The 15,048-nt window shown below is 41.8% G+C and overlaps 1 protein-coding gene across 7 annotated transcripts in view; it reads left to right on the top strand.

Moving 5' to 3' along the window:
* The window catches only part of ADD3 (adducin 3), a 326,180-nt gene that overhangs the window by 279,854 nt on the left and 31,278 nt on the right, over positions 1–15,048 (top strand). For all 7 annotated transcript variants that reach the window (XM_085603444.1, XM_085603437.1, XM_085603440.1 and 4 more), the window contains 3 exons: positions 2,923–3,180; positions 7,645–7,764; positions 11,883–11,972. In XM_085603444.1, the coding sequence (XP_085459570.1) occupies positions 2,923–3,180; positions 7,645–7,764; positions 11,883–11,972 (468 nt within the window). The remainder of the gene's footprint in view (positions 1–2,922; positions 3,181–7,644; positions 7,765–11,882; positions 11,973–15,048) is intronic.

The following is a 15,048-nucleotide window of genomic DNA, read 5'->3' as shown; positions in this document are numbered from 1 at the left end:
CAGGCAACTCGGGTCGATTTTTATTGCTTACACATTTTAGCGTTTTCTCAGTTATGTTTCAGAATGATCACGTTTACTTTCTGTCTTAGAGGCATTCAAAGCGGGGGGAAAGAATTATTTAACTAAGTGAAACCGGATCCTATCAACCCTTATTTCACTGAAATCTTATTGAGTCTATTGTGTTGTTCCTTTACTTTTGCAAGTGATTCACGATCTCTCCGCTCTCGTTAGGGCATTTTACCCACCTGATTGAAAGGGTAGCGCCCTCTAGTGGGCTTACTCAAAACCGGTTTGTACCGACCCCCCGCCTGCTTTATTTATATTACGCTCTTACTTCCCTATTTACATATTTGTTTTACTGATATTTACGTACCTGAGTTGCACAGTGATTTAAAAAAAAAAGGAGGAGGGGTCTTGGTTAACAATAAATGTGATTGTGTGTTTAAAGTGATTTTTATGCTTACAAAGTGATTCTAAAAACAATTAATAGGTGAAGGTTACATACAATACAGTTTATAAATGGACATACAACTCCTCATTCTGGTTGAGGCCAAACGGAGTAAATGTTCTGAAATTCAAAATTTGCCTGGACTCTCGCTGCCTTAATTTCTTTTCACAATTTCCCCTCTTTCATTACAAGGTATTGTTTCAAGTGCATAAAAAGTCAGACTTTCTATCTCCCTCGTGGTCTGTCTCCATATGTTTTGCTATTGCATTGCTTCGATCTTTGTTGACCGTTGCACGTACATGCTCGAGTATCCTCTTTTTTTTAGTTCGCATATTGTGCTTCCTATATATTTTAAGGAGCAAGGGCACTCTATAACTGTCTTATTTGCCACATTTTGTTATTTGTCACTACTATATATATATATAATTCTAGTTAGTGGATCCGGAGTTCTCCAGAAGTATTTGTTCAAAAACATTTCGTAATGATCACAGACCCAGGCTATTCTCTCATCAGACTTTCTCTGACCAGGAATCTACGTTTCCCTTCCATTTTAGGTCTAGCCTACCAGACGGTGTCACCGGTCTGTTGGCAACAAGACCTATTGTCAGCTTACAGTGGCCTTCGAGCCTGCCCATTGCTCCCCATTGATGACTTTACTGTCACTCATTTGCATATTTGTTTATTCCTTTACTTCCGTGGGGTTTCCTTCCTTTTTAGGTCTTGCTGAGTCAGCGCGTATGCGCTGCTCGGAGAGACATTTAGTAGATGAGTTTTCAAAGTGCTGCTGGCTGGCCTAGCGCTTGCGTTCACGCGAGCGTGCACGCGCGCAGCCGGCCGCCAATGCATGTTTTACTTGTGTCTCTGCCCCTGGGCATGGATGCTTTACCTGTGTCCTCCCACTGCTTGCAATTGTGATTGAAAGCCATTTTTCTCACTATTATATTCACTAGGTTGTTTGAGAAACAATCGTTTTTCCCTGTGGAGCTACCCTTATGCATCTTTATTTTCCTTTCTACTAATCCAAGGAAATACATTTAGGATTTGTGAGAGTAATCTTAGTTCTACATGTGTACTATTCCTACACTGAAGAATCCTAAAGAAGGGCATGTCGGGAGTACTGGGATATTGGACATGCATTGAATCACATAGTGGTGGTCTGGTCTTCACCTGTTGAGAATCAATAATTTCTACCTCTCTCCGACCATCCCCTTACAATAATATTCTTTGGGATGCTGCACAGAGCTTAGAGCCTTCTGTTGCTTCAGAGAACCACACTGTGACCATAATGGAAAATGAAATACCTTATGTTTTCTAACTCTGTGCATCCTAGGTACTCCTAGAATGATGGTTGCACCTAATAGAGTGTCTTTCTTGAAACCCCACATTTCAAAGGTTTCTTGGCCAGCCAGTCAGGGGCAATAAGGTCACCAGCTAACTCTGGAGTCCTTGGTCACAGGGTTTTCCTAAAAAATAAAGGCGGCTGTTGCCTACATGGTGTCCCAAGAAATATGTTTGGGGAAAGATCTCGTCGGGCGCAGGTGACGCTAGGTCCCTGCTTGTGTATGAGAAAGAGAAAATAGCATTGTACCCCTTGTGAAAATAATACTTGTGTGACTAGGGAGGCACAACAGAAAAGTCAGGGTTATGAGAACACTGAAACGTAATTTTTTGTAGGATTGATTATCTTCTGGACAGTCATTTGGAAACAGTGGCTAACTGCTAGTGTTTGAAGAAAAACAACCAAGCATTCAGCAGTCGGGTTAAATTCACTGCATTTCAATGTTGTCTTCAGCATACAAACAGATAATGGTCTGGAGGTCTCACCATTTAAGTAAGCTAAGTACACAACAAGACCAGATTATAACATGCCCAAATAGCAAACGTTTGAAGAAAAGCCTCAGGGAGACAGTGGTGCACAAATCCCATCTGCAGTGAAAAGGTTACAGTACGTTCCTTTCTAAATATTCTGTGTAAAGTTTTTACTGAAAATAATGTAAATGTGGGGCATCCTGCTTGCATCTAGTTGTTACAAACTCTCATTAAAGTCCTGCCCAGGATTGAGACCTATTTTATGTTGATACAAATGTTACATTCAAAATGCAAACACTAGGTGGCAGGATGGTGCACAGGAAATTATTACGTTGTAAAACATATGCCAAACTGCAGAAGTATTTCAGATAAGAAACTTGTTTCTGGAAAGAATGAGGATAGAACTGCACCCAAGAGGTAGACGGCTCCTCAGCTATGCCATTGTAAGCCGTGTACTGTTCTTTTTTTGTTTAAGCAAATGATTATATATTCCAGTGTTGCTACAAGGATTTTTCGAGTTTAGAATCTAGAGCCTATTGAGCAACAGTTGATTAAATGCAGAAGACTAGCCTTTCTTTCCTGGTTGCTTTGAATTCGAGAGAATGGCTTTGTTGCTCTTTGCTGTTATTTTGAAATGCATTATAAATTGTATTTTCACTTTACAGGGCTATAGAACTGGGTATGCATACAGACAACAGCTAACCAAAGAGAAGCCCCGTCATAAAAGTGATGTGGAGATTCCAGCCACAGTGACTGCCTTTTCTTTTGAAGACGATGGTATGCCTCGTTCGCCACTTAAGTTTCTGGCCCAAAAACAGCAACGGGAGAAGACGCGGTGGCTGAACTCTCCTAATACCTACATGAAAGTTAACGTGCCTGAGGAATCCTTTAATGGAGAGACCAGTCCGCGGACTAAAATTACAGTATGCAAATATATTTCTGTTTTAATTAATTATTGTGAAGATTTGTACAAATATGCTATAAATGTTAATTGGATATTGTCAAGTCTAATTCAGCAATAACTGTTGATTACACCAAGTGTTAAAGTAAAACAGAATAGACACAGGAATAGGGAGACAAAGGCACTGGTGGCACTGGGTGAGGTAGAGTACCAGGATAGTGGAGGCCTGAGCTGCTCACAACTATAGTAAACTTATCTACTCCAACCTAGGCACCAAATGAAAACCCTTACTTGAGGATAAGATCACAAGCCTGACATTAGAATCGACTTACACTAAGATCAATGCAGTCACCCCTATAGACCTAACACACCTACATTAACAAACACACCGCCAACACCAAAGAAAGTACAGTTACGGCTGATTACTGACGCAGCTTACACAGGTTAGGTGAAGGGTGATGTTGCCTTAATCCCCACTGTGATTATCCTTCAAAGATAACCCCGAAAACATGAGTTTGGCCAAAAGGATTCTATGATCAACCTCCCCTTCGGAGCACAACTGTAGGCAAATAACTGACATTCAGCATACCACCACTCACCATACTGGCAGCAGTGTGTCTAGCCAGGTACGTCTTCCACTAGCAAACACAACCATAGACACATATGTCAGGAAGGAAAAGCACAAAGGGCCGAGTAATTGGCAGATGTGAGATTTAAAGACCACCCAACAATACTCCTTATTGCTTTTAATGCTGTTAACTTGTCATCCCTCCTAACTCTGATTGCAAGATGTGTGTAAACATACAAGTCTGGATTCCAGCCACATTGCACATAGGCATACAGAGAAAAACATCTACCCTGAATGAAGCAAATGGGTGCTCTCTGAAGCTAGTCATCCATCTGGAGTTGAAAGCCCATGCATTTCCATGTATTTCTTTCAACATACTGGTGCGGTGACATAAACACCGCTCAGATTCAGCTTTTCCCTATTATAAAATGATTGTGCCTGGATTCTTCAAATTCCGTTGTTCATAGGACGCTCCACCCTACTTCAAACTGTTTAAAGCCACTGGAGGAACCTATTTATTAAGTTCTTAAACGATTTGTGATCCTCATGCTTGGTTTGTGAGATTAAAATTAACTGGTTGTACTCCTCCATTCTGAGGACTTACCAGTCAACACTTCCAGTGTTCTGATGTTGGCCAGACTGGAGCAAGGCTGCTGGCAAATTCAAAGCTTGGAAGCTTAAGTTGGAAGCAGCAGTACATTGTACAGGCGTTCCACGAGTGTCGTGAGCTGTCGAAAGAAGGATGTCATGCACACATCACCAGGCCCAGGGTTATACAAGTACTTATATATAGTATATACTTTTATTTGTAACTGACTTATTATTATCTCATTCTTTATAGAGCGCTTTATTAAACTATTCAAAAGAGGGCATGATTTTGATAGAGAATTCTTGCTGCAGATTCCTCACCCTTTGTATATTCCCAGGCGTCAAACTGGATCCACAAACTTTTCAGCAGTATGTTTGTGCTTTTGCAGGTGGCGCCGTGCGGTACTTCACCAATGTCACTCTGATCTGGAAATCACTTGCACAGCCTCTGTAGGTGCCACTCACTCATGTTCATTCCTTTTCTTCCACACCACCAGACACTGATCAGGAGCTCTCTCGTCTCAAAGCTGCGTTCATATTTTCCCCAAAGTATGCAAGGGATGTCACCACCTAAAATTACAGCTCTTAAGCCCTGTAGGGACTTTTGTAAAAACACGTGTCTGTGACAGATCCCCCATCAGGTGTGCTTGTGGTGTCTGGAGTCAAGTCCTGACTCCAAGGCCTGCAGTGACTGCATGTCGATGAACCCAAAGGTCATCCGGGATCGTGAGGCTAAAGTCTACATCGCCAAGCATAAGAAGCTCTAAGTTGCAGTCCAAAGTACGGTCCTGTTCCCGCTTCAGGTGTCGCCGAAGCTGCTCCAGATGCCGGTCTTCATCGTGTTTAAAATCATCCGGTAAGTCCAAAAAGAAACGCAATAAATCGAAGCAGGACTTGGCCCCCTCCTACCACTCGCATTTGCCTGACCAGGCACGGAGTGGCACCATGGCTTTTGATCTCACTCCCAGAGTTGCACAACTTCGAAGCCAATCCTGTATCTGGTTCTGGCACATCCGAATTTCCGGGGCCGTCCTCCACACTGCAACAGATTGAAGAGTTCAGCACAGCCATGCCGTGGTTTTTCGGATCCTTTCTGACTCCCTCTAGTGTGTCTTCGGACACCATGGTTCATGCCTGTCCTGGGAACTTAAATGCAGTAACAGATCCATTGACGCCGAATGACTACGTTCCCAATGTACTGTCAGACTCTGAGGTGACGCCGGACCTACCTGTTGGGACCGGGACATTCCCAACCATACCGCTACAGCTGTCGGTTGAAAGCAGGCAGTCGTCAGCCACCTCCAGACTACAGAGAAACTCCGGTCATCTTTTGGGTTCACTCTCAGCATACCTAAGCCACTCCTGACTCCTTCTCAGATGCTACCCTTCATCGTAGCCATTCTGGACATGGTGTGATTTTTCCCAGGGAAAGAGTGTCCAGAATATTCTAGCAATGAGCCTTATCTTTCAGGCACAGTCCTGGATTTCAGTGAGGGCGACTCTGGAGCTGCTGGTATTTATGGCATCCTTCTAGTCGAGCCCACGAGAGACCTAAAGTCTTAGTGGGCTCAACATCAAAGGAATCTCTCCACCACATCCAAATCTCAGAGGAGACTGCAAAAGAACTGCAGTGGTAACTGGACTGCTATTGGGGGTCAGAGGCAGACCCCTCTCCACCTCACCCAGAGCTGACAGTGGTGACCACTGCATAACTTCTGAGTATGGGCGGCAACTTTGGAGATGTAGAGATCAGAGGCCCCTGGTTGACGGCGGAGTCACAGCTCTATCAACCTTCAGGAGCTGAGGGCTATCTGCTTGGCGCTGAAAGCCTTCCTTTCGTCTATCAAGTGAAGGCTGGTACAGGTGCTCAGACAACACCATCGCATTGTGTCACTGTAACAAACCAGGGTGGGGTCACGGACCCTGTTGCGGGGGTCTTGTGCCTCTGAAAATGAATCCTTGAAAGTCAGGGCAGATGATCTCAGCAGTCGGTGCCAAGTGGATCACGAGTGGCAGTTGCACCCAGAGGAGAGCAGCCGTCTTTGTTTAGGTCTCTAGTTATGTGCTTTCTGAAAGGTTTACATTTGGATTCTCCCACTCTGTCATGCCACAGTGGGATCTTGAGTACTTCCGTTTCTAATGTGCACCCTATTTGAGCTGCTTCCCAGCTACCCTTTACTCCTTACCCTCAAGACTGTGTTCCTCGTCACCATTACGTCGCTGCATGCAGTGAGTGAGCTTAAGGCTCTGTTAACCTGCCTTACACCACCTTCTTTCAAGACAAAATGGTTCTGCGAACGATAGCATCCTTTTTACCAAAAGTTGTGATGCTCTTCTGTTGGTCAAACCTATACCCAGTCGGCGTTTCATGCTCCACCTCACGCTTCCAAGGAGGAGAGACTACATCACTTGAACCCCAAGAGACCGCTAAGCTTCTATGTAAATCGTACCAAAGAACACTGGGTTGACAATCAGCTCTTTGTGGGAGTTCTCTGAAACGAAGAAAGGCAAGGCTGTGCAGAAACGAACCGTCCTCCCTCTGGATTGTTCTCTGGAATAACATCTGCTACACATTGGCTAAAGAGCAGCCTCCAGGACTGCTTGCTTGCTTCAGCCAGGGTCAAAGCTGCTACCACTGTGTTAGCACTTGGAGTCCCTTTCCTAGGCATTTGCATGGCAGCTACGTGGGCAACCCTCCGAAGATCATAAAGCACTATTGTCTAGACAGTCCGGTCAGTCAAGAGGTGGATTTTGCCAGTTCAATTCTACAGGACTTTCTGGTTTGAGTCCATTCACAGACCCACCTCCTATTCAAAAGGTGAGGAATCTGCAGATAGAAGTCTCTGTTAAAAGACAACGTTTCTTCCATTCGGTAACACTCTTTCTGATAGGGGCTCTGTCTAGCTGCAGATTCCTCACAGATCCTCCTCATTTTGTGGTTTGACTCTATCCATTAATATGATTCCAAGTCTAGGAATCTGCAGACTGGTGACACCAATTTGCTTTTGGGGCTCTGCGCCTGGGGGCTAAGGCGCTCACAAAAGCAACTGTCAGCGCGCAGGAATGGTGATCATACAGGCTCCACATGTCATTACCAGAGTAGAACAACGTTGGTGTGGAGCCGCACAGCACCACCTACCAGCAGGTAGAGGTATAGTTGAAAAGTTTTTGGATCCAGTCTTACGGCTGGGTAATATTTAAAAGGTGAGGAATCGTTGACTAGATAGACTCTACTCGAAAGAGAATTACAAAAGGTAAGTAATGTGTTCATTTATTAAGTGTGCCTTTCAGTTTAAAGAAACATGCTGACATCTCAAATGTTTTTGTCAGTGGATGAAAACTGAGGACTCCGCCAAAACCTGCAGTGGAACACCAATCAAAATTGAGGATCCAAACCAATTTGTGCCACTAAATACGAACCCAACTGATGTTTTGGAGAAACGAAACAAGGCAAGTTCTGGTGATTTGACTGTCTCAAGTATTATTGGGATGAGGAGCACCTAATAAGGATTTGTCTGTGAAAAGCATGCTTCGCTAATGTTGCACTGTTTTTTTTGTTGTCCCTCCCCCCAATCCCCCCCCCCCCCCACCCAAAGTTTTATTTCTTAAATTGGTGTTATACTGTCTGAAACTGATTTTGCATGCCCTTTTTCAAAGTCTCTCTGTTCTTCCTCTTTCAACCCATTCTTCCACATCACCTATGAAATAATATTTATTGTTGTTTGAAGTACGTGTATAGTTTTGAAAATATTGATGAATTCTGTAACATGTCGTCTAGTGCGTGTGGTTGTGCATGATACCATAGGCTCTTATGAAGGATTACTCCTATTTATTCACTTAATTGAGTCTGTTAAGTGTGTTAGATCCTTCAAAAGTGAAAGTTTACTTTATTTTCCTAAAACTATGTCATGTTTATTTTTTCCATAAAGGGAACTTTTTTTCCAGATTTTCAACTGTTTTTTTGTTGTTTTTTTTAAAACTAGTTTTCCTCAATCTCCATTAACATATAGGGTCAATATATTTTTCCCGGGTGGGTTTTCTGCAGATCAGTATACCTTTTTGTATTCCTTTTTCCTTTCGAAGTCTCGCCTGGCATTGCAGCGCACAAGCTCTGCTCGCACTGCGAGGGCTTCTTGCAATCAATACGGTTTCAGAAGTTGAGTTTGTGCTCCGTCCCTAATTTTCATTGGATTGCGTCATTTGGCGTCATTCATTATTCTGAACGTAGTGTGATGATTGTACCGGAGGCTTTGTAGTCCCTCCTGGTTACCACACTGTCCTATTTTGGCCCCGCCTATCCGGACTGGATCTTTTACTGGCCGCATTATACTGGCTCTTTTAATTAGTTAGACACTTTTTTTTGGTCTTCCGGCCAGGAATAAATTAGGGCAGTGTGAGGCACATTTATTTAATCGTTTGTTCTGTGCTTTTAAAAAAATGAGTTGTCCCGTGACGTATCTTGATGCTTCTCTGACACGCGCTCATTAATGTGCGCGTGTCGGTGTGACCGCTAGTTGGACATCTACTGCCTGCACGGGAGCTCTTGCATAGTTGTTCCCTCGCTTGCAAGCCCTTTTATATTATACTAATCTGTTTTTCACTGCTCTCGTATCCCTTTACTATTTTTATGTTGCTCCTCCTATTTCCGTTTCCAAGTGCTCCGGCCCTCTCCCGCGTTGTACGTGTTACCTAAGTGCCATGACAGAGCTGTGCACTTTCGGGTGGGGGGGCTTCGCTTGTGGTACAAAGGTTCTCCGTAGAGGCGGCGTGCCTATGGACACTTCGTGTTTCCGACAACAATGCTCTCAGTGAGCCCATCTGGCACCCCGTCAGCAACTTAGCCAGTATTAGGAGGAAAGCAAAACAAGTCCAGGGCCCTTTTGCACAGAGTACGCCAGCTTTCCTGCTAAGAGAGAAGAATGTGCACACAAAGGACCGAGACCGGATGTAGCAACACTTGGAGCAGGTCACAGGAAGCCCCGTGTTTTTAATGCTTTGTCTCTACACATTTATTTCATCCCAGAGCCAATAACGAAGACACAGCTCTTGCCAAAGATCTCCCGTTTCCCAGGACCATGTACGAGAAGCTCTTTCAATACAAGTTTTTGCTTTGCATTGTGAGACTTTCTAATTTTATAGTAGAAAGGACAGAAATAAAAGTTGCAGAATGCAAGCCTATCAGGACCACATGAGGTGCTCATGCATGGCCCTGGAAACTTGAAGAGCTCTGCTCTTACCAACAAACATTTGCAATGTAATAGGTCTCGCATTTACACAAGTTTAAGCTATTGGCATTGTAAATGACAATGCCTTTTAGTTATGTTTTAAAAACGAAAACATAAAGGCATTGTCTTTTGCAATGTCAATAGCTCTAACTCGCGTAAATACGAGACGTATTGCATTGCAAATGCTTGTCGTTGTTTATTATAGTGATAATTTTTTATATGGATTAATGGAATTTGTCCTACACATGAAGTGCCCACAACATGGTACAGCATGTGCAACATAACCTAAAGAAGCTTCAAACCTGTGGTTACAAGTGACATTTTATGTGTGCCGTGAAAATAGTTTCTTTAAAATGATGTGAAAAATACATCTAATGTGCAACTTGCCATATCTGAAGGGTCTTTCACAAGTTGGTAGAGCCCCGCGCCTTCCACATTTTCTAATATGGCTATTATCTTTGTTCCATGGGATCTCCTCCCAGGAGTTCAAATAGGTTGGGATATTTTTTTAAACTGAGAAATTACAGGAGGGTTCATTTTGATGAACAAAGTTGTGGAGAGGGTGCATATTTGGTGGTCCAACGTTTAATATTAGTTTTTTATTTTGTTCTTCAGTCTATACTTTTCTCAACATCGAAGTGCTGTAAATAACTGATATTGGTATCACTAACTGTATTGTCCTTGGGCTCTGAAGGAGCTGGTGTGTTTCTGGTTTTAGCTCTGAATATAGCCGGTTGAGCTTGTTCTGCTTGGATAATGGTTGGTTATGATGCTGGCTTTAGCCCCTGTATACTAGGTGATCTTTCAACTTGTTTGTTTATAGAATATGCTGTTCACTGGTAAAGGTGGCTTCTAAAGAGGATCTTTTTTGCTTTTGTGAGACTTGCCTACCCTGAATTAGCCGCTTAGCCTTTGATCTGTCTGACTGACGTCTGACTGATGTGATAGTTCATTCGTTTAGAGAGGTCTTGTGTTAGGTTATGACAGTAAATCATTCTACTGTGTGGCTGTTGGTTGTTCCTCTTCTTCGCGTGTATTACTCTAACGCTTCAAGTTGTTTTCTTTGTTTTACTTTCGATAGTCTCTTGCTTCTGGTAAGGAAGGCTCTGGATGATTGGTTAATAGCGTTTGCTAGCTTGTCATCTGGCATTTTTATAAGATTTTGTTTTTGGTTTTTTGGGGGGTTGCACTCAACTTTACCGTATCCTGCTCAGATGGAACTTTCCCCTGTCCATCAGCAAATGTCATTGGTTTTGCAGTTCTATAACATTTTTCAATTTTAGAGTTTTGTAAATGTCTTTTAATTTCTTGATACTTTTCTGATTCATGATTGCCTTTCTTGTGTTTGGCTAAGGCGCCTGCATGTCAATTCTGCTTCCACTGTATTTCCGTCTTTTCCACGACTGACAGATGTTCTGGGGGGAATTCTCATAAGTTGGTCTGAGGACAATTTTCTGTGTTTTGTGTATATATCTTAATGCTCTTGCGGTTCTCTAAGGAGAGCTTTTTCGGCAGTGTTCTTGCTTGTATTGTTTTATTCTTTTTTGTTTTTTTTTGTTCCTTTTGTGTGTAGTAATTTTTCATTGACAAGTTGTTAGTCTCTTAAGCTCTCTTTTATGTCTTCTGTTCCCGTAATTCTTGTGTTTAACTTATAGGAGTGATCCTTTCTTTGTTCTTCCCATTATCGATTGTGGGTGGCTGGCATGTGTAAAGGAAATCCTAGTTGTTTATTACCACTTCTTCATTGTATTTTGATGAGCTTCTCAAGGTTACCCATGAGCTACTTTCGGTTGCCTAATAATTATTTGGCTGGCCTAAATAATTACTGCCTTCTATCCTTTTTTCTAATTCAACTGACCTTTGTTAGTCTCTTGATGCTCTATTCTTTTGAGGTGTGCATTTCAACCTTCTGTAGTCTGATTGTGCCTTCTCTGTTTCTACCTTCACTGATTATATTATTCCCACAGTCTGTTACATTGTTGCATTTGCTTAGTTCTCTAGTTTTGTCAGATTGTAGTTTTAATGATGACATTTCTTTTCCTTCTCACTTAGTGTTTAACATTGTTTTCCTTCTTTATTTATGATTACTTCGTTTATATGTACGAATGAAAAGGCACAAGTTGTTCCTTGTGGGTTTTGTTTAGTTTAATTTATATGGCTGTAATGAACTATTTCTCTTTCTTAGTTTTAAACCATGTATTTGGTATTTTATAATTAAATATAAAATGGATGTGAGAATTTGATATGAAACAAGTGTCCTTTCAAGTTGTAATATGTTAAAAGTGAATGTGTAAGTAGAAAATAGAAGGGAAATTTAAAGTAAAATGTTTTCTTGAACCACAGATTCGGGAGCAGAACCGATATGATTTGAAGACAGCAGGACCCCAGTCTCAGCTGCTTGCAGGCATTGTGATAGATAAGAAACCAAGTCCAGTAAGTTAATTAAAAAGCTTTTGGGGGGAAATGGGCATATTTATATGTGGTACCAAAGGTCTCTTGGTATGCTCCTAGCAATCAACATGATATATTGTATATAATTGCATTAGTGCATTATCCTTCAAAAATATCTAGTTTTTCCATGAGGTTTCTTCACACGAAAGTCATTCAAATGATCGTTTTAAAATGCCATTCTCACTACTGCTGTTTTTGCTGTGCATCCAAAATATCAAAATGATTTTGAACATGTGCAGCACGACTCATGGTACATTATTGTGGATTCCCAAGTTCAAACTGGCACGATATGCTTCAAGCACTACCTACAGGCTCACGTAATTCTGTTTATGCTGCAGAATTGTCAAAGTTAAGCGTAAGGCATGTGCTGATGAGTGGTGGCACATAAGAAGCTAGTAATGGCAAAATGCACTGTATTGGATGGTATGCACCGCAAAATAGAGTACCAGCTATGAAAATGACACATTATCAAGCAAGTGCGTTACTCAGTGGCTTGTGTTGTTTTTCTCCGTGTCTAATAGAGTAGCGAGTCATCTTGTATTAATCCGAACAAATACATAGCATTAGGGTTTTCATAAAGCTTTCATACCCTAATAACTATATGATCAGTCCTGATTGAACATACGGTTTCCATCAGGACATATCAGCAATGTATCATAAAAGCAAGATGTTGCTTCTTAAGAAAGTAGTTGTTTTTTGTTGGATTTATTATGTGCACTTTTTCCTCACAAACGTCTTGTAGTGTTAAGGAAACATGAAATCAGCCAGGTGGGAAAGAAAGGTTATCTACAGATAAGTATGTGTTTGCTTGACTTGTAAATGGGAGGTGATCTGTGGTTAGCAATTTAGAAGGGAGTGAGTGTTCAAATCTTTGTTGAAAAACACAGAAAACAAACAGCTTTCTATCTGAGAAACACCTGCCAGAAGGGATAATCATTTGGGCCTTTGTGGAAGACCTCTGAACTCTGGCACGAATGTAACTTCTGTTTCTGTGGGGCAAAAATATTGGCCTTCATTAGAGTTATGATGTATGTAAGAAGTCAATCAACACATGCTTTTTCACTGGTAAATTTTAACAAGACGACTAAAAATCGATGAATATTTATTAAGACCCAGAATGAATCAGACTGCCATATTTGGACTCAGTTGGAGTGTTTTGGCAAGGCAATGCATAAAGCCTTCCTTTAATACAATTGTGGTAACAACATAAACCGCAATTGTCCAGTAACCAGAAAAAATGTCCTCCGACTTTTAAAACTGAGAAGGCTGTTTAACCATTGTGAAAGTCGTAAAGCTGATTGGTAAGGGACGTGGAGACCACTTCAGCGCTTATGTAACAAATGTTGTAAGCCACTTAGTGCTAGGTCTCTAATGCACTGTTCTGCAGTTTTGTAGCCAAGGAAATGTGAACATAATGGAGTCAGTCCAGAAGAAGATAAAGATTGTTGTACTCCGGATTACTGATTCAGTTCCCTGGTTTAGAGAAAAACCTACTTGACCTGAATCAAAAGTTTTGTACCTAAAATTGCTGTATTTGCGGTGGTGTTTTCTAGAAAATAACTAATAACTAACAAATTAAATTTAGCTGGAACCTCGTTCTGTTCAATAGAAATAAGTAGGGCGGGAAAAGGAGATACAATGGTTTGACCATGCCTTTCAGTGGACTCTAGTGATTCTTGTAAAACAATGAATTTGCTTCTTTCTCAGCCATAGCTTTACCAACAGAAAAACTGTACAAAAAAGCATATCTGATTAAGACTTCTAGCCACAGGTTCCTTACCTTTAAATTATTTAAAGTATGTTGCAAGCTCATTATTCTTTTCCACCTGTACGTTCTGTATGATTAGAGTGTGCAAAGTAGTGCTTCTTTTTTTCCACCTTCTTCCATATCGCCACCCCTTTCCTAGTATTCTTTCGTCCTGTTTAATTATTTTTAAATTTTATTTTGTCCCATGTACTGTGACTGCCCACCATATTTAATTGTGGGTCACTAGCTGAGATTTCCATTATTAACTGTACAAGACTTCATATAAAATACCTCTGCAAGAGAGTGGCTGTTTGTACAGCCATATCCTCCTCCTATGTGCACTCTTGGGGTGCTTTTGTTTTCTTTTTGCTTGAGAAAGAAACTCTCGATAGATTGACAGAAAGTTGTGTTGCCTAGAATGTCACATTATTTCCTTCATTTTTGGGTTGACAGTTCAGCTGGCACTTGACGTGATAACAAGAAAATGAACGTTTGTACCAGGTGCGGCTGTAGATTACATGCTTTGGACACTCCTGCCATCTAGTTTTTGGCATGGACGTTGCAAGTTGTTTTAGGTTAGACGTTGTGTGCTCGGGAAGTCAAAACCTTGTCATCACTTGACTGAAATTGATACCCTTAACACGCAAAAAAAGTATGCGATTTCTGACTACTTTGGAATTGAATTAAAATGAACCTTTTGAGGACAGGCATCTGTGAATGACTCATGGGAGGGTAGAGTTTGAACAATTCCCCTTTCAATTTTGTCCTAAGTGCAGCAGTAAGTTGGCAGAGCAACATAGGGTTTGCAAATTCTGTCTCCCAATTTGAAAGTCTGCCTTCAGGTTTAAGATCATCTAGTACCATAGGCCATACCTCTAGTCCTGAACCGCCTCCAGAAAGCCTTGGCAGTCTGTGCCGAACACTGCTCCACAATGATCTTGGCCCCAAAATGCCAAAGAGCTTGAACCTCAATGCTGAGGTACTCCACCTCTGCCTTGATATCATGACCAGTGTGCCTTAGAACCGAGATTGTCACAGAAGTCAACCTGGAATCCGCCTCCGGTTGCGGTGCTAAGTGACCAAACGCCTCAAGAACAAGGCAAGCAGCCTTATGCGAGGCAAAAAAAATCATCAACCCAGTTTCAGTGCACATTTTAGCTTGTTAACTTCAAACTGCACAACCTCCACCAGATGTGCGTCAGCAGAACCAGTATTGTTTTACCTTGGAACAGGCAATCTTCTCAGGGCATTTACTTTTCCTAAAAAGACTAGATCTGGGGAGCCAAGCCTAGACACTCTAGATTCTGGTCC

This window comes from Triturus cristatus, chromosome 1_2 (genome assembly GCF_964204655.1).
Source record: "Triturus cristatus chromosome 1_2, aTriCri1.1, whole genome shotgun sequence".
In the NCBI taxonomy this organism is placed as follows: Eukaryota; Metazoa; Chordata; class Amphibia; order Caudata; family Salamandridae; genus Triturus; species Triturus cristatus.
Note: the sequence above shows the minus strand (reverse complement) of the source record. Positions and strands in the feature narration are given on the sequence as shown.